We start from the raw sequence: 27,661 nt of genomic DNA on the forward strand, positions 1-27,661 counted from the left end.
TTTTTAAAAAACCCACTGAACTCCCCCTTCTTTTATAAGAAACAGCTTTTATTAACACTGGCCCACCAACCATCTGTTGATAGTCGGGATTGGTAGTGTAAAGAAACGCTTGAATGTCATCTCTCTGCAATGCAAGATGTTGTAAAAATTAATATATATTGATGTTAATTGAATTGCCATTTCTAGTTTCGAGGGAATGGTTTCCAAATGCATTTATCATTGTCAAGAAGCTGGCAAGTGTGAACTTTTTAAGAAGTACGGTTGAGTCGAGAACAGAAAAGAGAGGAATAGAAGGTGTACATAAATGCAAATATCTAATAAATATTCTGAATGTGATTTTTCATGCTCAGTTTTCTACAGAGAAACTTTATGATGTGCTGACAGTAAACAGATTATTCAACAAGACAAGAAAGTTTCCATGTAATCTTAAATATGTTGGGTAAATTGATCTTCAAATCAATTTTGGTTGAGAGAAATTTTCGACTATTAGAAGCAGCATAAATGCAGCGCTAAAGCAGCAAAAATCAATTATCTAGGTCTTCAGGCAAAATTTGAATCAGAAAAAAATCTAATTTCCTACATTAATTGAGAATATTTTAGCATGTTTGACCATATTTAATAACTAGAACAAAAAAGCATATTAATTTTATGTGCTGTATAAGTTTCTGAAATATCTTCTCATAGCTAAAATAGTGAAACTGAAATATTTTCTGTATCCAATCAGTTCAGTTAGGAGTGCAGTCATGACTTCCCCATGTTAATGACTGAAGGGGTCGTTGAGACAAGGGTTGCCCATTGGGGTTGTGGTGACAGTTGCCTTGGATACACGGGGTTCAGTGGCGTAGCGTGGGTTGTCAGCACCCGGGGCAAGGCAAGTAATTTGCGCCCCCTAACCCGTGGATTTGCGCCCCCTAACCCTAACCCCCAGATGTTGCGCCCGGTGCGGCCGGCTCCCCCTGCACCCCCCATGCTACGCCACTGACGGGGTTCAAACCACTGTAGACTCCGCAGCTACACCAAGCTGGATCTGGTATAGTGAAAATGACAAGAAAAAGTGCTTCTCCAAACTCCACTTAGGATCGCTCTGAAAGTGAACCTTGTATGGTTCGTGTGTTGCATTCAGACTTGTACATGGAAATTACTCATTTTGGAATGCTTGTAAAAAAATATATTAAAATATAGCATCTCAGTAGCATACACTACATTATTTAGATTTTAACAGCACAATCCAATGCATGTTAATTCGCGAGCCAGTCCCATCGAGCTGAATGTTTTTGTGTTGTTGCCTACAGTCATAAATATATGATTTTGCATTCCTATTCATAAGAGAGGAAGAGAAAAGGACAGCTGGGAGTGAGGGGAGAGAAGCCGTGACAGAAGTTGTGAGGTTTGAACACAAGTTGGCAGGGCAATGTCTGTGCATCTTTAAGTGGCGAACAAGAAATACTTTATTGAAGGGCTCTCACCCTAATTAATATACACTCTTCATATTCTATTTTGTGATGGAAAATAGCAGGATAAAGTTTGGGAATCTGAATAAATCAGCAGAGATTTTGCAGATGATCTATTATTTTCTTTAATAGAAACTGATCATTATGCATAAATAAACTTTAACAAAGAGGCTTTTTTGTATAATCTCCCATTTATAGTCATTTGAAGTATTAGAATGGCAGGGGGCATTATGTATAATTCAGAAAAATGTGCGTCTTCCCCACCACTTTAAGTCTGGGTTTGGTGAACGTATTTCTAGACATCAGAAAGCTTAAATCTGAATTTATTTCAAAGGATGTTTTCTACGCAAAAGTAAAAGTACATGTTGATTATAAAGGGTCACCGAATATATTTTTCACATTTGTTTGCTGAGGCGAGCTTACTTGGAGAAATGCCTTGACAGTTGTCTGACAGTTTTGCCCTGATCTAAAGGACTGACTTCGTATCTCATTGGACCTCTGAGACAACTCTTGGTTGAGAAATGGTCACTGCTACATTTATAGAATGTAGAAACAGTATGTTACAAGCAAACTGTAAACAGATCAAGACATTGGCAGGATTATTGTAAAAAACCTGCCGTTTCAAAAATGTATATAAGATATATATGAGAATAGATGATTAAAATAATAAGTGAGGGCAATTTGGAGTATGCAGGATAGGTCGAAAACAAATGTAAAGAAACGCAGAAAGAGGGGAAGGGAGTCGAAATTGAAAATGTTAAAATTATGGTTAAATAATTGTTGTAATGTATATAAATGAAAATTATAAATAAAAAGAAAAAAGAAACAATATATACTATCACTAGTGTATGTTCAGAACAGGTCCAGCACAGCAGATAGTGTGTTGAATTTTGGTTTGCTAGACCTTCCTTCAAAACTCAGCTCTTGGTGTAGGCTTGAACACTTACAAATATTATTGTAACATTATTACAAAATGTTACTGTTTTCCATGTTGAAATCTCTGTTTCCTGAATGAGCATCTATACTGCTGTATATTGTAACCCTTAAAGTTATTAGTTTGCGCTAAATATGACTTCTGCAACCTCAGACCATAACCTGAAACCTTAGGCATTCTTTGCAGAATAATACTGGCGTAGAAACCAAGAGAGGCATTTGTTTGCCTGTCCTTGTGAACATGTAAGCATTCAAAGTAAGATAAGGCTAAGGCTGCAAACTTATGCGCCCACTTTGAAGTATTTTCAAGTAAACAAGGCTAGGATTGGGGGATGTAAACATCCAGAACTTTCAATGAATAAAGTTTCGCATAGACAGCTCTGCAGCTACTATCAGGGCCTGCCAGTAGCAAGCATTAGAGCCTGAAATGGAGAGTTCTGAGAACTGAACAGGGGTGGAACAGAGTCAGCTTTTGGATCCTTCCAAGCCTGGTGCAGGTGCAACTAATCCCCTGCTCCATTGCAACCAGTGGCAGGAGGAGAATAAAGGGGGATCTCTGCATGATGGGGAGGAGGTAAGTCATTATCCTCATTCTGTCCTGGCTAGTGCAAGCCAACAGGGCTCCGGATATGATGGAGAATCTGTATATGAACCCCTATGGACCCACACGTGTGGGTGAACAACAGAAAAATCGGCTGGATGCCTGGATTCAAAATGAAGGGCAAGCACACAGAGAGCCCCAGTAGCAGGGTATTAACCTCATAAAAATAAGCAGCACAGGACAGCGTTAGGAATATAGGTTGTTAAGCCTTTTTAACCTGTTCAGCTGCAGACAGCAGCTGATCTCTTTCTACCTCTTGCAGTGAGCAAACCACACACTGTTAAGTAAGTTTAAAATTCTTTACTTACAGATTCAAGATCTGTATCATACATGCAACAGCAAGGATCATACAGGCAAAATAGCATTGGATAGAAAAGTCACTTCAAACATGCGGTCTGTGCTTGGGAATAAGCACAGACATGTCCTTCTCATGGCTTACATGATGCAGAGAGAGAGAGAGAAAGAAGAAAGAAGCTTCACTTTCTCTCCAGAGCAGAGGGGGCGTGATCTAACTGCGTCTATCTAGCAATTACAACCATGTGGTTCTTAGCCCCTTCATGCACTGACCAGCAATTATGCATAGTTATGTTTGCAGTCTCCTACCCTGTTCACCTCAAATTTGCCTTCAGGGAGATACGGGAACCTTCTGCAGTAAATGTGTCAGGAAGACACTAGGACAAGAGAGAATGGGAGTCGTGGAAGCAGAATCCCCTTGGTGCGGCATTGGATACAGCCAACTGTTCTTCCTGCAACCAAAAGCAACTTAAGAATTTAAAAATATTTTTTTCACTGGTGATTTTGTTACATAGGTAAAAGTCTCAGCCTTAATTACCGTTCAGCTCTTTGGGTTTTGCAAGCTTCCTTTAGATGGGCTTGAATAAGAAGCGTGCTTTTGACTTCCTCCAACTAGAGGATGGTCGCAGAGGTGAACAGTAGTTTTGCCTCAGGGCCTGTTGATAAAAGCTGAGGTCATAGAAAATCTAGCTCCCTGCACAATACTAAAAAGGCAGTGGGGCCAGGGAGGGGAGGGGAGGGGAGAGTATTAAGGTTTCTCCTAAGGCAATCTGCTCTGGCTATTGTGAGAGGCATAATATTGGATTAGATGTGAATGTCGCTTGGGCTGCGTTTGCAGTGCCACTTACTGAAATAATTGAAATCTACCCAGTGACACTTGCTGGTTTGCTTCTAGGGAGCAGGTTTGTGTCTTTCTCTGCGGTTTTTAAATTGTAAAGTGATTTGGCATGTCCCTCTTGTGTTAACTTTAAGATTCAGTCTTTGTCGAAACAAAAACATGCGCGCCTAATAATTTAATCTAGGCCAAAACTTGCTTGTTTAAATACCTGGCGAGGCTTTTGACTGTTCTGGATGGAAATTTGAATTTGCTGGAAGTCCATTTGGCGACTGGCTGCCCAATGTTCTCAACCAAGAATACGATTTGAATTCCTCACGCTATAAATTAAAAGCACACTGTTAAACATAAGGGTATTATCTAGAAACCATTTAACGCTGCCATATTTGTGTATAAATCAGATTAGCCCTGCTGAACTTGGTGAGACTTACTGATCCAATCCTAAAATTGTTGCAGCAACAGAGAATCACTTAAACTGGGGGGCAATAAAAAGAACTCTGCCCCTCTCAGTTCTCTGCAGTTCAGGAGATGGGAGGGATGTTTTCTCTGCCTTGATGCTAGGCTGTTGCAGGAGGGAGGCAGCAAAGCACTGCTTGTACCTTCTGCAAAAGCCCAGCCCACAGACAGAGAAACCACTCCTTTCCTTTCCGTGTTCAAGTGCAGAGAAACTGTCCACCTCTTACCCAAGTTCTCTGCAGTAAATAGAGAATGCGGGAGTTGAGAGATTTGCACTAAGTGTGCGGGAGGGGGGCACTGGCCCAGGGTGCATGTGTGAGTGGCGGTCACTCTGGCAAACGACTTGTGGATTCACATCCTTTTAGCAGTCTTCTAACTATTCTGTGATTTGGGAGCGGGGGATATCAAGCTTTGTAGAATGTGGGTCATGTGCGACTAAAGTTTCCACCTGGATTGTAAGCTCTTTTCTATACCTACAAAACAGTTTGCTGCCTATAACTGTATTATCGGTGTCAGGCATTTAGATGTTTTACCATGTGTGCCTATGTGAAAAAATAGTTCCTGATGGCTCCTTTGGTGGAAATGCATTTCTCAGATACGCCTGACAAGTGCCAGTATTTATGCATGTCGGATCCCCCAACATACACACACAATCTGTATCATGATTAGAGAATGAAATAGCTAGTAACGATGATAGCTAAAAATGGAAGCCCACAATCATAAGCATGGAATCTCTAGGGTCAAATCACACTAGGGACAAAAAACAGCCAGTGGTGATCACTGTCTTAATAGCCTCCTATGTTATCTGACTAGTAGCCATACTCAGAGATGAATGCAAGGCTGAGTGGACCTTAGACTGAGTTATCAAATTCTTGGGTGGTGTATTAAAATCTTTATTATTCTTGTATATGCATCCCAATGTAATTCAGGACAGAAGATGCAAGCTGATGTATATATTTTTCAGTTTCTTTGTTTTGTTTGATTGTCCCAGTAAAAACAAACAGAGGAGAATCTCTGGTCCCTTGCAGAAGTGTGCATACCAACTCTGCAGGCCACTTTTTCCGATGACCTGGAGTAACCTCTTGCATTTCAGCATTGTGTTTTAAATATAGCAGTGGGATAATGGCTAGACTGCTCAGTTTGCTGGATCGGAAGGCTTTGGTGCAGAACTGGAGCTTTCTTTGTTCCATCTGCTCTGTGTACTTTCTGGTAATGCCATTATACCCTGCCACCAATGTGACAAGAGACCCACAATGTTTCCTGCTTAGGTTTCTTTGTTGTTCTTGATGTTTCCAGTAGGAAATCTAGTATACTAGTTAAAACTCTTAACATGAACGCTTTTACAGCATGATTTAATAAAATTGCACTAACATTTATATGTGTGTGTGTGTTGGCCAATGTCCAGGATCTCTCTAGGAAGAAATTAGAAATGACTCAGAGAAAGCTATCAAGACACATCTAAATAATATAGTAGCAATATGGTTTGTTAACTTTATCATATGCGCAAGTGTGCTGATTGTAAATCACCCACCCACATACTGCTCAGTTAAGATGTTACAGTACCCAATTGGAGAACCATGGTGCGGAGATCATGAAGCATGTGCTTTCTCTCCTTCTTCCCCTTTCGTGTGTAAGTTCATTGTTGTTTCCATGGCTTGTGTTAATCTTCGTTTCCTGCAACACCTGGCTCAAAACGAAGCAGCGGTATGTGTTAGCTTTTGAATTTCCTCCAAATCATGGTTTGAAGTGGGCTTGAAACCATACTTTTGATGGAGCCTCATTTAGCCCTTCAGTGTAGTTTGCACAGTTTAGATGTCATGGCAAAGTATAGTTATCACAAACCATGGAGGAAGGGGAAAGGCAGGATGCATGAGCCTGCCTGCATATCTGTAATCTCCAGCCTATAGTTGCAAGATTTTATATTGTTATGCCCAAAATGAGCCACTGGCCAAAATGTTCCAAATTTGATCCAGCAAGGTATTAAATACCCAAAGACAATAAAAATTTTGAACTATGAAGTGCTTCCTTCCTTCTGATTTCCTCAATTTGCAATTCCTGGGCCCTTTAAGAGCTGGGACTGAAATCCCATTTGGAAGTTTGGGCTCATCTTATACCATCCAACCATTTAGTTAATTGACAAAGGGAATGGAACAAGCAATTGGAGGCATGACCTGAGAGATCTTATAAGCCTCATCATCAAGGCCAGCAGTCTCCAGAGCAGGATCAAGCATGTCCATTGCTGAATGGGAAATACAGTTTCCAGTGCAGCCTTGTGTTCAGGGAATTGGAGAGGGACCATAGCTTAGCGGTGGGGTGCATACTTCGCAGACATACAGTCCCAGGTTCAGTCCTCACCATCTTTAGTTAAAAAGGTAATTGATTAGCCTGTGGCACAAAAGACACTAATGAGAGTCACTGTATGGCAACAGTGGGTTAGGTCACTGGTCTTCAGCCTTGATCCAAGATGGGTCTCAAAATTCATGTTTGGGTTAAGAGTGGGTTCTGGGTCTGAAAAGTTAAAGTCTACTGTTCTAGGCAGGCAATTGGTCTGCAAAGCTACTGTTACTAGCCAGTCATTTCTGCCTCTCAGAAAGTACCGTATTTTCCGCTCTATGAGACACACCAGACCACAAGACGCACCTAGTTTTTGGAGGAGGAAAACAAGAAAAAAAATATTCTGAATCTCAGAAGCCAGAACAGCAAGAGGGATCGCTGTGCAGTGAAAGCAGCAATCCCTCTTGCTGTTCTGGCTTCTGTGATAGCTGCGCAGCCTGCATTCGCTCCATAAGACACACCCACATTTCCCCTTACTTTTTAGGAGGGAAAAAGTGAGTCTTATAGAGCAAAAAATACAGTATATTTGCTTGGGGTAGGATGGGCAGGAAGGCAGAGGGTGAAATCTCCTGGGCCTTTGTCTCTCTGGACTTTTAAAGAGCTCTTAAACAGACCCTGAGTTGTTGTTTGTTTGTTTGTTTCTTTGTTTGTTTGGAAAGTAATGCTAATTAGAAGGTAAATCAAGGGGAGCTCATCACTAGAATAATCTTGTGAACTATGAATATTCAGGGATAGATTGTTCTAGAATGAAGCATTTGGAATCCTGTAACTGAAGTGCTTTTAGAACCACCACCACTCCAGTAGTTATTAGAGTTGCATGACAAACATTTCTAGTAACTTAAATCAAGCATAAATAAATAAATCTATATTTTATTTTATTTTTGTAAAAGGGACATAATCTCTGCAAAATGCTGTTTACAAGAGTCCTGTGGCACCTTAAAGATGAATATATTTATTGTCACATTAAGATTCAGTGGTCTAGAGCCCAATCTGTAAGATGCAATGAATCAGATATGCACACGTGTGGAATAATAGTAAAAGGAATGATTTCTGTGCATGATTAACTTTGTAGTCAATGTATACAATACTGTTAGCCTAGTCTCTGGAACAAGGATGAATGTGTGTAAATATATTCCATGGAGTCTTTAAGTATACTCCCAGAGGTAGTGTATATATATAAAATGCAATCTACTTTTCTTTTATTTTTTAAAGTATACCCCCAGAGGTCTTTGCAGTTGACAAGATTTATTCATTATATTTATGACAAGCCTTTCCTTCAAGGAGCTCAGGGTGGTTCTCCCCCCTCCCCATTTTGTTTTCACAACAACCCTGTGAGGTAGGTTAGACTGGAAGATGGTGACAGACCCAAGGTCACCAGTGTGATTCAGAGCTGAGCAAGCATTTGAACCCACTCTCGCAGGTCCTAGTTTGACATTCTAACCACCATGCTTGTCTGTCAGCCTTTCCATCACTCCAAAGCAAGCAGTTCATCAATTTTATGTTATTTTAAGTACGGTACTTCTTCCCTCGCTCCCTTTGAATATACTGTATTTTTTGCTCTATAAGACTCACTTTTTCCCTCCCAAAAAGTAAGGGGAAATGTGTGTGCGTCTTATGGAGCGAATGCAGGCTGCGCAGCTATCACAGAAGCCAGAACAGCAAGAGGGATCGCTGCTTTCACTGTGCAGCGATCCCTCTTGCTGTTCTGGCTTCTGAGATTCAGAATATTTTCTTTCATATTTTCCTCCTCCAAAAACTAGGTGCGTCTTGTGGTCTGGTGTGTCTTATAGAGCGAAAAATACGGTAATTCCCAGGGTGGTTTTCAAAAATTTAAACACCACAAAATATATGCACAAGAATAACAATGGCCCAGATTCAACTGACCCAGCGCACCAGCAGAGGGCAGTGTAAGAGCTTCTGCTAGCACAGTAGGGCTTCCCCCCCCCCGCCCCCGCCAAGCACCCACAACTCAAATTCATAGAATTGGAAGGGACCCTGGAAGTCATCTAGTCCAACCCTCCGCAATACAGGGATCTCAACTAGATCATGCATGACAGATGGCCATCCAACCTCTGCTTAAAAACTTCCAAGAAAGGAGAGTCCACAACCTCCCAAAGGAGACTGCTCCACTGTTGAACAGCTCTTACTGTCAGAAAGCTCTTCCGGATGTTTAGTCGGAATCTGATTTCTTGTAACTTGAATCCATTGGTCCAAGTCCAAGAGAAAACAAGTTTGCTTCATCCTCCATGTGACAGCCCTTCAGTTTTTGAAGATGACTATTATCTCTCTTCTCAGTCGCCTCTTTTCCAGGCTAAACATACCCAGCTCCTTCATCTATTCCTCATAAGGCTTGGTTTCCAGACCCTTTATCATCTTGGTCGCCCTCCTCTGCACACATTCCAGCTTGTCAATATCCTCCTTAAATTGTGGTGTCCAGAACTGGACACAGTATTCCAGCTGTGGTCTGACCAAGGCAGAATAGAGCGGTACTATGACTTCCCTTTATCTGGACACAATGCAGATAAAATGCAGCCTAGAATAGCATTAACTTCTTTTACTGCTGCATCACACTGTTGAATCATGTTAAGCTTGTTGTCTACTAAGGCCCCTAGATCCTTTTCATATGTACCATTGTCAATCCAGGTGGCCCCCATCTTATATTTGTGCATCTGGTTCTTCCTTCCTTAGTGTAGAACCTTACATTTGTACCTCCTGAAATAAATTTTGTTAGTTTTGGCCCAATCTCTTGAGGATACCTTGAAACCTGATTCTGTCTTCTGTGGCATTGGCTACTCCTCCCTGTTTGGTGTCACCTGCAAATTTGATGAGCATCCCCTCAATTCCTCCATCCAAGTCTTTTGTAAAGATCTTGAGCAACAATGAGCCCAGGAAAGAACCTTGTGATACCCCTAAGAAGCAGAATTGCCTGCCATAATGGAACCAGCAAAAGACCGTGACATTGAATTCCTCCCAATAACTGGATATGCTTCATTTTCTCAGGTGCAAAACACATTTCCTTTAGTTTCTAAGAGCACTGTTGAACTGTTCCGTTGTTCACACATGGAGAGGTGAGCTGGCCTATGAAAAGCAACTAGAAACAGCTACACCAGAACAGTGATTCTGCTAGGACTATAAAGGTTTTTGCAGCTAGGTAAAACAGACTGGGATCCCTCATTTCACCTACAGATGTTTTTAATACGCTTAACATTATCCAATACCAGTAACTGAGGTAGTCTAAATACCACAGCAGGGACTGATTAGCTTTTTCAGATCACTGCCTTTATTTGCTGTTTGCAAAGAAGCTTAATCCAGTGCTGGCGACCAGGCTTCCTGCTGTGGTTTGAGGTAGTATTCTCTTATTCTTTGTATCCATAGTGGCAGAAATTAGAGAGGGGGACTCCTGCTCCTTATTGAAAACCTCAAAATAGTCAATGACAGTCTCAGGATCTGGGTGATTTTCTTTTCCAGGATCATTTAATATATATTGGTTGGTTAGTTAGTTGTGAATTTGTTCACTGCCACCACTACTACCAGAGAGAGTACGTACAGCAGTGCCTATAGAATGGATTCTGAAGTTTAAGATCTATAACTGTGAAGAAATGGAAGAGTTGCATATATTACATTGTATTGTATATGCAGTAATTCATATTTTTATTTTGAATTTTTTATGATTCAACATTTAGCTGATTTTAATGAACTGGACCTCACAGTAAAAAAAAAAAAAAAAAATCATTTTATCTCTTTCAGTTAAGCACCAATCATTATTTTTCTGTTGATCTCCTATGCCTGCAGGAATAAGCAAAAGGTTATTTACAATTTTCAGAATTTATCTCTCTGTAGCATAGTGTGTTCTTAAATCCTATGCAGGAGGGTAAACTACAAGGTTCTTTTGAACGAAACTCCCCTTGAAGGAGTTGCTGTGCCTGTCATTGCCCTTGTCATTCACACGTTCTGAATGTCAAAAACGAGTAGACGGTCACATCAAAACAGCATGTTGAAATTTGACTGTTATTTCTCTTACAGGCGTAGAGGATTTTAACCAACGGTGCCCTTCCATTTACGAAAGGTACTTCTGTCATCGGGGGGGGGGGGTAATTTTTGCAAATTCCCACTTCTCCTCGCAGCCCCCTGTGCAACCCCTCCATCTTTTCCAGGAGGTTTGGGGACCCATGGGAGGTGGTGTGAGGGGAAGAGGGAATAAGGGGAAAGAGGGAATAAGCAAAAAATTGCCTCTTTTCTCCTTCCACTGTCTGAAACCTCCACTGGATCAAATTGGAGGGGACACTGTTGGATAAAACCCATTAAACGTTATGAAGCCCACTAAGCAAACTCACTGTAGTATTATCTCCCCCTCCTCAAATGTTTCTTTATTTCCACATGCTGTTAGAAATAATCCCAACATAGAGACTGCAAAAAGTGGCACTTGGTTTTCACGTTTGTCAGCTCCTGGTTCCATTGCTACTCGGATGCACCTAGTTATGTAGGTTTTTCCAAGAAACCACACAAACAAATGCTTCAGGAAATCGAACACTTTGGTGAGTAATTCTGCACATAAATACTCTGAGTGCTTTTCCCACTGCCTGTTTGATTTTACTTTTACTTTTTTACTTTTTCTTTTTTAAGCCGGAGAAGAATGCAGGTATAATTGTGCCGCTGTGCTGGGTACTGTTGCGCTCTCCCCCCCCCCCCCCCCCGCAAATAATAGAAGCGAAATGTCCTTTATGATCGGCGTGGGCTGTGTTTTTTGTTTTGAGCTCTTCTAAGTCGAACCTTGCAACTTTTACTATATAAAAAATAATTCCCTTTCTTTGTTTCGTGAATTAGAAACAATGAGGGAAAGCTGAAGTCTGCCCAGGCCAGGTGTTTCTTGTTGGCAGCCTGCTCCCTAATGACTCTGGCTCTCATACAGCAGCTGCCTGCTAGTCTCTTTTGTATGGCCTATTGTTGCTGCACACCCCTCGTTAATACACATGCTGCCCGGGGCAGACCCTGAGAATGACATCAACTTGCTTCTCTTAGAAACCTACAAACCTGACTCAGGGTGGGGAGGCTTTTCCTTGCATCTGCCTGGCCAACTAATTGTCAGCCTTTCCCGGCCTCCGATTGGTCGCTCTTCTGCTCGGTAATAGGTTAAGCAAAGACATTGCTATTCCATCTGGTCAACCATTCATTGTTCTGCTTGCCTGCCTGGAAGTTTGCAGCTGAAATCGTGTTAAGGAGTTGCTTCAGGACCTGCTGCAAAAAAAATAATATTGCCCGCCTCAGTATCTCTGTACTTTCCAGTTAACGTAAGTATTTGGGCTTGCCTTTGCCAGGGATTAAACGCTTTTACTCCTTTCGACCCATCAGTATGTTCCTAAATAAAAGAAGCACGATATGTGTAAGGGATTTTTTTGGGGGGGGGAGTTGTAAAAGCTGCAATCCCCCCCTTCAAAAAATGGCATTTTAAAAATGTGTTATTTTAAATCTCATTCATTCAAGTGAAGAAATGTAAGATATAAGAGTGACACCTTACCAGAAGCTTGTACATAGCTAATGGACAATAAAAAAATTTCATTAGAAGTGAATTTGATTGTTTTTTTGGTAGCATTTGGCTGACTCGATAAATGTTATCCTTAGTAAAAATGAGCAGCTGGAAGCACACCAGTTACCTGTGTTGAAAGGATGGTTTTGTGATAAATTAAATTAACCTTCATGTGACAACATAAATTATTTTATGGTCAAAGAATTTAGTCCAGCTTCAGGAAGGTGCAGGGAGGATGTAGAGGATGTATGTGTAAGTGTCATATATATATTGTGTGTGTGTTGATTTTTTTTCTGGTGGTTTTGATTTGCTGTTCAGCCTGTTTTATATTTTGGGCTCAGATACTAGGCTGAGGAACACTTTTAACACTTTAATCTTTGAGCCAATGCCAGAGTTCCTCAAGGGGGGGGGGGGGAGATAACTTCCTGGGAGGGGACACCTGAAAGGGTTAAAAAGAGGTTTGCATTTCTACCAAATGCCCTATTGTGTGAACATATGCATAAGTCTATTGAAAGTTTTCAGAAGATGGGCAGGCCACCAGTTGCTGGTCTCCTGCAGTTCCAGTAGACATCTGTTGCCCTAGAGCATTAACCAATCTGTTCAACGGGACATCCTTCCTTTGTTAGAGTGAGGGCTGTTGTCTGCATCAGTCTCTGAAATACAATGGTAATTAAATATATAAAGTCCTGCAGCAGATATTTATTACATATTTATTATTTTGATTTGCATTGTTACAATGTCTTGGCTATTTTAATAATGCATAACCTGAGCGATCCCTCCTTTCCCCAGCAAAACATATCATTTAAAGTATACTAATATTCTTAGCGTTGTTGATTAGTGGGAACATTTACTACTGAAAAGCAATAGACAAGCCAGGCAGTTATGGCACATATTCCCATGAACTTACTTGATGTTGTTACTTTCCAACATACTGATTAGCACTTGCCTTTCTTGACTCAAGAGGCAAAAATGTAAATAAAACCTGGTAACTGGGCTTAAATTTTAAGTAACCATTTTAGTGCACATCCCTGTGAATTCAAGTTAGGATTTCAGTTTATCCCAATAAGGCCACTTTCAAGATGTGATTGGACAAGTGCTCCCCCTCTTTTCAGTATATGGGCAATTGACTGCACTGCATTCATGTGTGACTTAAGGTTTCATGGGAGGCAATGTACATACATATATATCATATAATGCATCAAAAGTTGTTTCCCAAGACTAACATCTTGCGGTGGTGCAGCTGCAAATTTCTTGTGTAAAGTTACAGCTGCAGATTTCTTGGAAGAGATAAAATACACAGAGATGTACCAGTGGGATTGCTGTTTGGGAAATAGAAGCCATGGCATCATTAAGTTTTATTTGCAGTGGACTCTCAATAGATAACTACCTTAAGGCTATAATACTTAGCACTTCCTAGTAAATCCCGTTGAAATCAGTGGAGCACACTTCTGAATAAACATGTGCAGGCTTCTGCTGCACAAAAAGGGGTTGTTCTTAATGTCAGAATAAAATGCTATGCTTTTCTATTTGTGTTGGTTTGTTAGCTGTTAATCAGTACTTATCTCCTCAAAAAAAATGTTCTGAAGTGTCTGAGTGCAAGCATGTTGTCCATTAGATTTCCTTAGTTCTGTTGTCAAATGTGTTACTAGTATGACTTTGAGGTATATTAAGCATACAGTTGCACGTTAATTATAAAAAGCCCTCTTTGTAATGCCTGGGTGGAGATATATGACTTGTATGCAATGGCTGAATTTGTAAATGCTAGGCTCTTTCCTCATTTAGTAGCCATTTCACATTCGCTTAGAAAGTTTCCAAACGCTGAAAATTCCAGCAAAAGTTTATTTCTAAAATAGGCTTCCTTTTCTGGTCTGCATCTCTTAACTGACCTTATTCTGGACCAGATGAAAAATGCTTACACCTTAAATGGGTTACAATGGAAACCAATGGTAGTTGCTTCCAGGTGATGTTATTTTCAGTGCCCAGGAAGCATTTCGCAGTGCATGGGTTTGGCGAGTGATCCATTATCTCAGTGTATTAACTATTGCGATACATGAGCCAACCTAAACCTTTTCCAGCCAGTCTTAAAAGTGTTGCCCATTAAATATACTTCCTCCAGTCAGAGCAGATTGCAGGGTTTATGGAACAATGATGTCGGAGCTTCCAGATTGGTTTGGCAGCTGCATTGTTCTCCGAGGGTATACCAGACGCACTTAAGTCCCCGTCTTTTTTTTGTAGGCTTTGTTCATACCAAATTATTCTTGCACTCTGCTAGCATTCATGATGGCTTGTTAAAGGAGTGCATCCTAGCAACGAAAGGCTGGTTGCTAAGCAACATAGCTTTCCATAGGTTTTTCTTGTTTAAGATACTTTTTGGTGGTAGTTTTATGAAGGCCGCCAAAGTGTGGGTTTTGAACTGTATTCTTTCATTAGGATACTGTTGTGATTTGTTAGCGGCGATGGGGCTACGAGTGAATTGGGGCAGTTAGTAAATCACAACGTTGTTCAGCTCTGCTTCCTGAATTCACCATGTATTTGTACTGCAGCACTGTCTGAATGAACCTGGAGTTCGTTATTTTTATAAAGTCAAGCCTGTAAGGGCTTATCAACATTGATATCCTCTTAACAGGTATTACTGCAGTTGTGCATCCATTAAACAAAATTAAGAATTCCAAGAATTTTTTTTTAAAAAGTTATTTTTGTAAGATTAAAACAGATTGGACACTAAAAATGCTTTTGTCTTTTTAAATGAGAAACTGTATATGTAGGATGGAAAACTTTGCTTTATTAACCACCATGATGCAACTTTTAGAACTAATTTTTAAAAGCTGGTGAGACGCACCTATGAAGGACTTTGAGAGGAGAGGGGACAAAGAAATATTGGGGGTAAAAATGAATTCTGAAATGAGAACAAATTGTGCATCTTGTTAACTTTAACCAAATCAGTATTTTAATTATAACTGTTTGGATTCCCCCCCCCCCCAAAAAAAAGATCCTCTAAATTACATAGATTGTGAGTCCTTTGGGGACAGAAATGTATGGTGGTATATAAATTACTGCTACCCATTCTGAGCTTTCAGAAGATGGGCAATACTTTAAAAATATGTCATCCTTTCATTTTTAGACAGCAATTTCCTAGCTTTGTGTTATGATATTAAATATATATTTCTTCTCTATTATTGGCCTCAATCCACAGGCTGTTGTATGTGAAGATTTCCTGTGCCAAACAGATGGTAGGTACTATCAAGCATGGAAGTGTTAGTCACCTGTTGAGGAGAGAGGGAGTTTCTGGAATAAGTGCTGTTGCCCTTGCTCTCTCTCTCTCTCTCTCACTCACACACACACACACAAATTATATATATATACACACACACACACACACACACAGTGGTACCTCGGGTTACATACGCTTCAGGTTACAGACGCCACTAACCCAGAAATAGTGCTTCAGGTTAAGAACTTTGCTTCAGGATGAGAACAGAAATTGTGCTCCGGCAGCATGGCAGCAGCAGGAGGCCCCATTAGCTAAAATGGTGCTTCAGGTTTTCAGGTTAAGAACAGTTTCAGGTTAAGAACAGACCTCTGGAACGAATTAAGTACTTAACCCGAGGTACCACTGTATATAATCACATATCCAGTAGCTCTGGTTACAAGGATTTTCTCCACATAGCACATGGGACTTCATCTGGAAGAGTAGTCACCAAGCCCAAACTTCCTTTGCACTTATTGCCATTTCTGGACTGGGACAGGTGTCTTTAAAGCATTTCTTCTTTTATCTAAATGTTCAGCCATATAAATGGCGTTATACTTTTAAACAGGGTCCATTTTAAAGCAATCAGTGTGCATAGATGGTTGTGTATTCAAACATCCCACCCATTGTATCAGGTGGGATGGGCACACGGTATCTTGATGTCTACAGCCCTGTTCCATCTTGTGTACCGGGTTGAAGCCTTTTGTTGACTACTTGCTAAAATAAATGAAGATTTCACAGCAGCTCTTGGAATTGCAGCTTTCTTAACCACTGGTTTAGCTTTATTCCCAAATATTCCCTGCTTGAAGTGCTGTAGGTTTAGACTTCCTGGTGTGTTAAAAAAATACAGGTAAAATGTCTTGTTTCCTTGCTTTGTGGCATCAGACATCTGGAATTTTGTGAACATTTGGCATCCTTGATATTCCACCTGTAGTTTTTGCCTGCTCTACTCTTGTGCCTCTTGTTTTCTCCTGCACCATAGTCTAGATCTTGTCAGTTAATATAGCATGAATGCTCGAAATAACTTCAACACTCCATAAAAACTAAGAGCAGACAATTGATGAACATCCTGGGTTTTGCTCCTAAGAATCTTGGCCGGACACTGGAAATTGGTTTAATTCACATCCATATCAGAAGGTTTATAGAAAATGCTAAATAGAAAAAATGGGTGAGGTAGACTCCCAGCTTATTTATATATGAGAGTGATATAGTGTGTCAGAGTTCCTAACCTGAATGGTGGTAAACATTGAATGTCACATATTTGCAGTCCTGTAATGGCAGTTAAAACTGTGTGACAGAAATTGATATGACTTGATAATAACTTGGACAAGCACTGAAAATTGATATTTGCCAATAAATATGTTTTTGGACATTTATGCTTCACTATAATAATCTAAATGTTAAGTAAATCCTGTCTCACTGGTAATATGTCGTAAGGATTTTGAGTCCTCTTGATTTAAAGTACATTATGATTGAGCTGTCACATTGTTGAAACAAAAGAGCTTTATTGACTTGGGGCCTTGACATCTGCTTGAAAACCTTTACAAGGGTCAAAGGCCAGCACTAGTTTGGCCAAACTCATTTTGCAACCTTGACAATTTAATATTTGCTTGTGATACAAGTATGTATTGGACCTTTCACAGAGCTGAGTTCCAAATAGATCTCACCAGGAGGTGATTAAAAGAGAATGGTTTAAATCTCCCTTTAGGAAGGCAAAAATCTAAATCTTAAGACAAGTTCCAAATGGAAAGAAAATCCCTAGTTCTAACTTTATTATTTCTTCTTTAGGAATACAGGATACTTTATATCCCGGAATACAGGAAAACCAACAAAGTGGAGTCAAGTACATGCAGCAGCTTCATGGGCTTGAAGGATCACTTGAGGCATGACCTAGGCCACCTCTATGAGGACAGCACTGAGACTCAAATAAGTGCCATTGCACCTTGGTCAATGGTAGAGAAACCAACCATGGATAAAGTTAACTCTAGAAAGGAGGATGCTAACAAGGAGACTTCTGAAGAAACTGGAAGCTCCAGTTGTGATTCTGAGGAGAGCACAAATTCCGATAGTGAATTGGAACGGCCAGCTATAATTGGACCAGAATCATGCTTCTTACCTAAGACTCACAGACCACTGTGCAGGTCTCCTTGCTTAGAACCGCATATATTAAAGCGCAATGAAATCTTGCAAGACCTTAAGCTGGAGGAAGCTCAGATAGGGTCTAAAGAACTGAAGAAACCTCCTGACGTGGTGAAAGAGTATCAAACCAAACTGGAGTTTGCACTTAAGTTAGGTTATTCTGAGGAACAGGTTCAACTTGTCCTGAATAAGCTGGGTACTGATGCTTTAATCAATGATATATTGGGAGAACTTGTCAAACTTGGAAATAAAACTGAGACGGATCAGAGTGTAAGTAACATTAACGCTAGCATAATGCGAGAAGCATCTTCTGTTGAGTCTCAGAGATCTGACTCCCCGCTTCCGGAAGATGTGCCAGTGGATGGTGATAACCTCAGACCTATAGTTATTGATGGCAGCAATGTGGCAATGAGGTATGTTACAGTGGAATGATATGCTACAGTAGAATGGTAGCCGTTGTGTTTTGGGGTTTGAGTTGTAACAGGTGAGCATATTACTGCCCTTCTGTTACTCGTGACGTTACATCATCAGGGATAATCAATGTGGTGCTTTCCAAATAGTGTTGGATTACACTTCCCCTCATCCCAGACGATCAGCCATGCTAACCAGGGTTGATGGGAGTTGGTGCTCTGACAAATGCGGGTCCCTTCTTCCAGCTCTGATTCTAACATCTGCACTGCTTTGGCTACCCCTGCATATAGGTAGACTGCCAGCCTAGCAGTTTGAAAGCACACTAGTGCAAGTAGATAAATAGGTACCACTGTGGCAGGAAGGTAAATGATGTTTCCATGCGCTCTGGCTTCCATCACAGTGTTCCGTTGCGCCAGAAGCGGTTGAGTCATGCTGGCCACATGACACGGAAAGCTGTCTGTGGACAAACACCGGCTCCCTCAACCTGAAAGCGAGATGAGCGCCACACCCCATAGTCGCCTTTGATTGGACTTATCTCTTCAGGGGTCCTATACCTTTTTTTACTTTTACCAATAGGTATAATATAAACCACTCAAAATAGTTCCCCCATCAAGTAAGAAGCAAACAGAATAGTAAGCAAACATTTACATTGCTAAATCACAATATGCACCATTACTTCATGAACTTGAGCTACAACCTGTTAAAAAGCGTTTAAAATTCCAACGATAAAACTCACTGAAAAATATGAGAGGTTATTGAGTCCTTCATCAACTTCAGTGTCACAGTAGCAAACAAAAGCTTGGTGCAAAGCATACTATTAGCAGTGCACAGGAGACATCCTCAAACATTTAGACCATACACATGTTCTGTAGAAGGGAAAAATAAAAATTTCATTACTGTTATCACACAAGATTAGTCACAGCTTTCCAAAAACACTACAGTAGCAATAAAACTCAGTCCTACATACATACATACATACATACATACATACATACATATTGACCCTTTTTTCTCTCTTTTTTACTTTTTTCTCTTCTTTTCTTGTGCTTTTTTTCTGTAACTTTTAAACTTTTAATAAATATTTTTTAAAAAATAAAATAAAACTCAGTCCTATACACATTTAGAAAAAGAAACCTACCTCCTGAACTACCAAGGGCTTCTAGAACATTTACAAGACTTAAACTGCAATCATTTTCTCACTTACCTGGGAGCAGGCCCCATTTAATTCAGCGCAACTTACTTCTGGGTGGACTGTGTGTAGAGTTGCACTGTGAAAAATGCCTGAATGGTTCATGGCTGGAGATATATAGCGCTTCAGAAAGCATAAGGAAAGCTATATTTCACTATAGAGAGTGGGCATTCCCTCTGAGATGGTTATTTTGAATCCCCCTTGTGTTGGAAAGCCGTACATGAGAGCTTGCTTTCCCTTTCCATGGGAAAGTGTATTCAGAACTGAGGAAGAGATTCCCCTTGGTTTCAACACTAGAACTCTTGGGCATTCAATGAAGCTGACTGTTGGACAACTTAAGACAGATGAAATTATGTACTTCTGTACACAGTGCACCTTAAGCTATGAACTTGCTCTCAACTCGAATGCTTTAAAAGAGGAGCAGGCAAATTCAAAGAGGGCAGTGCTATCAGCTATCAACATTTACTAGCCACGATGGCTATGTTCTGCCTCCACCGTCAGAGGCAATATGTCTCTTAATACAAGTTTGGAAATTGCAGTTGGGTGTAGGGCTGTTTCACTCATGTCCAGCTTTGCAGACCTTCCCACAGGCATCTGGTTGGCCCCTCTGAGAACAGGATGCTGAGCAAGACAGGCCATTTGCTTGATTCAGCAGACTTGTCTCACGTTCCGTGTGGGGTTTTCTGTATTTTAACCGTGAGAGCAGAAATTTAGTAGAATAAAAACTGAACTAAGATTCTTTGCATGCACAAGATTATCCAAAGTAATGGCAGATATTCAGTACGGACGCGGGTGGCGCTGTGGGTTAAACCACAGAGCCTCGGACTTGCCGATCAGAAGGTCGGCGGTTCGAATCCCCACGACGGGGTGAGCTCCCATTGCTTGGTCCCAGCTCCTGCCAACCTAGCAGTTTGAAAGCACGTCAAAGTGCAAGTAGATAAATAGGTACCACTCCGGCGGGAAGGTAAACACTGTTTCCGTGCGCTGCTCTGGTTCACCAGAAGCGGCTTAGTCATGCTGGCCACGTGACCCGGAAGCTGTACGCCGGCTCCCTCGGCCAATAAAGCAAGATGAGCGCCGCAACCCCAGAGTTGGCCATGACTGGACCTAACGGTCAGGGGTCCCTTTACCTTTTTAACAGTACTGCAAGGGCGAATACAGAAGGGAAAATGTACATGCGCACGTATAAATATTGAGCTAACCATGTTGGCTCAACAAAGCTCCTTATACCACTATTGGGATGTACAAAACAGAAAGTGAAATGTCAGGAAATATGATAGGATGATAGATGAATATAGCAGATCCAATTTATACATCACAAAAGTGTCCCCAGTCTGTTTTTATGACATATAATGTATTCAAAGTATTATATTAGACTGTACTGAACTAATCGCTTGTGACTGTTTCCATATTCTTCTTGGATGTTATTTGGCGTTTAAAAGCTCAGCAGAGATGAGCTTGGTGCAGAGTTCCTGCTTGACAATCAAACTGAGATTCTGACTTGGTAAAATGGGAAAGCTACATTTATTACTTGCAAATATGTGGTTGAAGGAAACATCCCCAGTTCCTTCTCACTAAGGTGGAGATGGCTTGAGCCATGCTTGCTCTTGCAGCTCAGATGAAGAGAGATTTGAGAGTGTCTTCTGTCGCGAGGAAGGCATGAAGGAAAAGAGGCATCGAGGTCAGGTCAGCAGCTTCATGTCTAACACTGAAGGAACATCAAGAGGTTAGCACAAGGAGGACAGCTTAGGAAACTTGGAGATTTATCTCCATCTACCCTTCCCAAGCAAGGGACGCGGGTGGCGCTGTGGGTTAAACCACAGAATCTAGGACTTGCCGATCAGAAGTTCGGCAGTTCAAATCCCCGCGACAGGGTGAGCTCCCGTTGCTCGGTCCCTGCTCCTGCCAACCTAGCAGTTCGAAAGCACGTCAAAGTACCAGTAGATAAATAGGTATCGCTCCGGTGGGAAGGTAAATGGCATTTCCATGTGCTGCTCTGATTCGCCAGAAGCGGCTTAGGCATGCTGGCCACATGACCCGGAAGCTGTACGCCAGCTCCCTCGGCCAATAAAGCGAAATGAGCGCCGCAACCCCAGAGTTGGCCACGACTGGACCTAATGGTCAGGGGTCCCTTTACTTTTACTTTACCCTTCCCAAGCAGGTATATTGGCTTACAGCACTTCTCATAGTAATTTTGTCCCATAATACACTGGTAGATTTAGACATTATGCCGAAGCATATCGTGTTTTAGAATCCAAACGTTCAGACACCAACTCCTGGTTTCATATATGTCGTTCCCCCCAGCACCTGTGGTTACTTAATTCAGGTTTCTTCACCCCGTAGCATGGCAGCCTTGACTATGCACAGTTCCCTAAGGAATTCCAGGATCTGGTAGATGAAGCAGAATGTTAATTGACACTCTTTCTGAAAAGCTACGTATAACTAGAAAACTTCACTCCTCCTCTCCCAACACCAAATTGATCTAGCTTGCCTCTTATTTTATTGGAATGACTCAAAGAACCACAAATGAAATATTGGATGGCATCCACTGGTGGATTTGCCCAGGTGGAAAGTGCTTTGGCAAGTTGGGGCAACCAGTTTCCACCGCTCCCACCTACCTGCTGTAACTCTCCACTGTGACTCTCCCGTTATGTTCTGGAGTATCCTTCTTTTCAGATGCCTGGATTACAGTCTCCCTTATCTGATGATCAGCCATACTGCAGCCAAGACTGATGGGAGCTGTAAGCTAAAACATCTGAGGGCAGCATGTTGGGAAAAGCTGTTTGGCATTCCACCCCCACCCCCGGAACAGCCTTGGGAGGGGGGCTTAACTAGTTGAGGATAACTGGCATAAATTGGGTACTCCAACATACAGAGCCACTCCTGAATATAACCCAATATCTTTTATCTGCTAAAAGGACAATTTTATGTGAATTGAATGTAATTATATAGTTGACATTTAGCCAGAATGCTGAAGCTGATACAACCAAATTATTTCTTTAGTAAGCTCTATAGTAAGGATAAAGAACTGATCTTAAAATCCTAGTGAAGGTAATTGCAGACTCCCCACTGCCTTTAATGGAATCAGGCTTTCGTTGAGCTGACCTTATAGCTGCCTTCGGACTACTGAACCACGCTAAGCTTGTTTTTAAAAGTACATCCAATTATGTCAAGTGACATGTTCCCATTTCCAAGAAGCTGCTGGTGGCTAAAGTAATCGACTTTTACATCCCCATGACATTTGTTTTCCTAGCTCAGGGTACAGAGAAGTGCCTTTTGTTACTATTGCTGCCAAAAGAATAACTCCCCGCCCAAATAATCGTGACTTTGCCATAACATCTCATAGCTACAAGTCATGGGGGAAACACGGTTATAAAATCAGTGGCAATATATTTCAGAGCTAAGCTGCTCGCCGTTCAGGTATACTTTCTCTTTACAGCTGCAGATGACTGACACTTAATTGCATGAATTCAAAGTAATTGTGCATTTTGCTGGATACAAAGAACGAGGGTGACTCATCACTGATGTGATTTTTGCAAGAGCCTTGACTTCAGTTCCAGCTCTAAGCCAGCAAGTCTTTTCAGCAGTGGTTCTCAAACTTTTCCCTCGGAGCCACGCTTTCAGAATAACAGTTTGCTTGCCCCACACCACATTTCTTATTGATAAGAAATACATTGGAAAACAAAAAAGGAACAATTCCTTGCAGTGCTTGATTGGCAACAGAGAACACAACTGCTTTACAATGTGACCGTGGGGCATCCAGGAAGTATAAAACAATGCAGCTACAATATTCATTCCAAAAATAAAATTATAAACAAGCCTCTTACATGTGTCCCTTAAGTATGCACACAAACTCAAATGAGAGGCGTGAGCTTGCTTTTGCCGGGTAATCTCATTTATATTAGGTCTAATTTGAGACAAAAAAATTCACCTCATCAGCACAAAGGAGCCTTTCTCTTTTCTGATCTTTCATATTTGTCAGAGTTGAAAATCCTTGTTCACAACAACATGGCATGGAGAACTGTAGAAGAATAGTCAAGATACTCTCCAGCACTTTGTTGAAAGACGATTCTGGATCACAGCTAGGATTGTCCTCAGTATCGCTTGATGCTTTTGCTCTCATTTTGACAAGTCTGCAAATAAAAAAACACCATGTTGGTAATATACTATACAGTACTACACTGAAATAGGGACATGGGTAGCGTTGTGGGTTAAACCACAGAGCCTAGGACTTGCCGATCAGAAGGTCGGCATTTCGAATCCCCGTGATGGGGTGAGCTCCCGTTGCTCGGTCCCAGCTCCTGCCAACCTAGCAGTTCGAAAGCACGTCAAAGTGCAAGGAGATAAATAGGTACTGCTCCAGTGGGAAGGTAAATGGCGTTTCCGTGCGCTGCTCTGGTTCACCAGAAGCGTCTTTGTCATGCTGGCTACATGACCCGGAAGCTGTACGCCGGCTCCCTCGGCCAATAAAGCGAGATGAGTGCCGCAACCCCAGAGTCGGCCATGACTGGACCTAATGGTCAGGGGTCCCTTTACCTTTACTACACTGAAATATTCAGATGTTTCTTTGGTTGTCCTTGAATCTTCCTGCCACACCAGTGTGGCTCCCCATGTCCTAGACAACCACTGTTTTACAGTCATAATAATGTATCAATCAGATTAGGTTTTGTGCTTTATGAAAGCTAGAACTAAGTAGCGGGTTTTATAAAGGAAACGTAGGACCAAAACTCACTATGCAGCCTTTACAGGAATAGTGCATTCCTTTCAAAGTATGTGGACTTTGTTTTGGGTTATGCCCTATGTTTGGGTTATGACCTATGTTTTCTGGAGGAATGCTTTTGGTTCCATAGGCGTTACAATGAAGCATTTTTAAGAAGGGCTTAGAATTAATTCAGGTGGTAGTTGACTTAAGTTTTACTCAAGGGTAAACCCATTGAAATTAATGAACATGACTAAGTTAGGTCCATTAATTTCAATGGGTGTACCCTGAGTAAAGTGGAATAACACCCTTTATAATTACCATATAAATCAAATCAGTACCTTTAAACCTGAAGCAACTATAAAACCCAAAAGAAAATGCACAGCAAAGTGAAAATCCAAAAAATAGTGGATGTGAATAAAGTTTATTTATAATCAATTATTGGTGTTTGCCAATGGGAATGGAGTAATTAGTAGGCTTCTCTGGTGTGCAAATGATATAGTTGCTTCATGTATTCCAGCATAGAACTATCTGATAATTCCTTGAAAATAAAACTTCCGCTTCAAATGATAAAAAAGCCACCTTGGTCCCTTATTCTTTGGAGTTTGCCAAAGTCTTGCATAGCTGATCTTGATTGCTTGAACTCCTCCCAAATGATAACTTTATGGTCAATATAAAATAGAAATATATTGTCGCATATTGGGATGATCATAGACTGCATTTCAGAACAGATCTTTCAGGATTTTAAGCTGTACCTTTCTAACTACTTTGGCCGGGTGCTTTAAAGTTAGCACACATCCCAGCTTTTTTCTGGACCCATAATTTCAATGGGAAGTTTCCTTTTGAAGAGCCAGGGTAGCATGAATAGCATTTGAGATATCCTGCTATTAGTGATTAGCTTACTGAGTTCTCTTTTCTGATATGTTGGTTGAAATGAATAAACTTACAAAGGGAGTAAAATAACATCCCTGTTCTGTATACACTAAAGATGTTTCCAAACTTAAAGCATGGTTGCTTTGGGGAACGTATTGTTGGTGTTGTCTTGATAAATAACCTTTTCTATACTTCTGACTTTTTCTAATGATGTGTGGCCCCTACATCAAGGAACTCAATCCCACCGCTCTTCCCCACTTCAGAATTTGTATGCGAAGACTAGAAAGTGACTTCAACAGTTATGCATTAGGGAGAAAGTGCTAGTCAGAAAATACCAATATGAAATTCAACAGGGTGTTCCTGGATTAAGAAGCACTAAGATTTGACGATATGAAAGTGAGATCATTTAAACTGATGTGTCATTAAACTAGAAAGAAGAAATTAACTGAAGCCTGAGTAAATACTTTGTAAGGGAACAGAGCGCTTATGTCTCCTCCTCCTCCTCCTCCTCCTCCTCCTCCTCCTCCTCCTCCTTCTTCTTTGGCGATCACTCGTAGCCGAGTAAGATTGTCTTCCATATACTGACTAAATGTTGTCTTAACAAGGAATTCTGTGTATTACATCCTCCTGTTTTTCCAAAACGCTCAAATCCCTAAGAACCACTGTTCACAAGGGTGCTTCTCACATTCACTTTCCGAGGATAGAAGTTTGCTTCTGGTAAGCATGGTTGTTTCTGAAGAAGTATATGAAATATTGGAGTTGTGAAGTGCACACCTGCTTCAAAGAGAAGCTGTTCTGACGTATGCGAGTCTTCTCTCAGAAACATGCCCAGGTAGTATATATTCCATTATTTGCTCTTTTGTCAAAGACGAAAGTGCATATAATGCCACCTCTACCATTTTTGTGGTAACCCAGGGACTATTTCTGCATCTAGCTCAATATCGGCTGGCAATGGTTCTGCAGGCTTTCAGACAAGAGTCTCTGTTATGTACTGAGTTGAATAGGATCCAAAATGCAGCAGTCTGATTGGTCCTAGAACAACAGGATCCAGAATGCAGCAGTCTGATTGGTCCTAGAACAATAGGATCCAGAATGCAGCAGTCTGATTGGTCCTAGAACAATAGGATCCAGAATGCAGCAGTCTGATTGGTCCTAGAACAATAGGATCCAGAATGCAGCAGTCTGATTGGTCCTAGAACAATAGGATTCAGAACTCTCGACTCCAAGTATATTTCAGTCTCCAAGCCCTGTCTGGAGCCACTGAACCTGGGCCCTTCCTCATTCAATGCTTGCGCTGTGAGCTGCAGCCCTTTCTCTTAACTTGTTAAGGTCTGCTCCTTGACTTCTGGTGCTGAGGGGAAAGCCACACTCTTCCTTGAGGGAGGTGAAAGATGGCAGCCGGATCATGGAAAGGCTCTTGTAAATATTTCATCCCTGGAAATGAGGAATTATCCTGTTGGGATATGAAACTGCCGGTAAGCTGGCTCTGAATACCAAGATGTTAGTATTCATTTATTTACTATTCATCACATTTCTACCCCATCTTTCCTCCAAGGAGCTCAAGGTGATACACATTGTTCTCCTCCCTCTTTTTATCTTCGTATCAGCCCTATGAGGTAGGTTAGGCTGAGAGGCAGCGACTGGCCCAAGGTCACCCTGTGAGCTTGGTGGCCAAGTGAGGATTCAAACCCTGGTTTGGCAGGTCCTGGTCCAACACTCTAACCACTACTGGCTCTAACCACTACTGGCGAGCACTGGCTCGCTTTCGTACTAGCAAGACATTTTTTCCCCAAGGGCACAGTATTCCCCCAAGTTTTCAATCGGGCAACCCATAACTCACTTACAAATAGCTCTACTATAGCTGTACCCCAGGTTTTATTAGGACAAACTTGCATAGTTGCTTGAAAGTATCCAAACCAGATTTTAGCCATATTGAAATATGTGATCATAGAGGAATATCCTGATAAAACCTTGGCGGGGGTTTGCAGCTACACAGCACTTCTGCCCTTTCTGTGAGAGTTCCACCGACCACGTCACCTTGGTAATTGCAGGTCTTGGCTGCAGTTCACAAAAGCTATGGCTGTACCGTGAGGTAAATGTAACTTTGTGCAACACTCGGATGTCATCTTTTCAGATTTGAATATTGAGGACGTAAGATCAAAATAAATTTTATTGGATTCTAATAAATATAGTTTGTTCTGCAAGCATATGTATGTTCCTGGCTGCCGCCTGCTTTCTGTTTTAATTGCAAGTTGGTTCGGCTGTGTGTCAGAGGAACTCCCAAACTCAAGTACACTGTTGCGTGTGTGTGGCTTGGTTTGCTCCCTTTTTGAGTTGTTACCAGCTGGTGTGAAATAGGCTTCATGTTTCTGGTTTAACGTGAGAGGTAAACGTGTCCCTTTTTCAGATATTTGTGGCTAGTCGAGGTGACTTGGGCTCTGCATATGCTGACATTCAGAGCTGTAGTATCTGTTGTATAAGTAGCATAGTCTTTATTAGATAATTGCGCTGCTTTTGGGGGAGACACATTTTTCAGGTACTTTTCAATGAAAAAGCCAGTTGTTATGGATTAATATTATTGGCTGTGCAGTATGTAGACTACTTATTGTTCACTTTGGTTTGACAAGAGCCATTCAGCTGTCTTGTACAGGTGTGATACAGCTTGTGGCCAGGTT

At 41.2% G+C, this 27,661-nt stretch overlaps 1 protein-coding gene across 8 annotated transcripts in view; it reads left to right on the forward strand.

The window, feature by feature from the left end:
- Positions 1 to 27,661, forward strand: part of ZC3H12C (zinc finger CCCH-type containing 12C) — a 57,213-nt gene that overhangs the window by 18,032 nt on the left and 11,520 nt on the right. For 7 of the 8 annotated variants that reach the window (XM_083436297.1, XM_083436302.1, XM_083436299.1 and 4 more), the window contains one exon: positions 17,464 to 18,227. In XM_083436297.1, coding sequence (XP_083292423.1) covers positions 17,536 to 18,227 — 692 coding nt within the window. In that variant the 5' untranslated portion in view covers positions 17,464 to 17,535. Of the gene's footprint in view, positions 1 to 11,948; positions 12,193 to 17,463; positions 18,228 to 27,661 lie in introns of those variants that run through there. The other variant, XM_083436303.1, reaches the window with a different exon arrangement.

The sequence above is a fragment of the Podarcis tiliguerta genome, assembly GCF_965153285.1.
Source record: "Podarcis tiliguerta genome assembly, chromosome: 4".
NCBI lineage: Eukaryota > Metazoa > Chordata > Lepidosauria > Squamata > Lacertidae > Podarcis > Podarcis tiliguerta.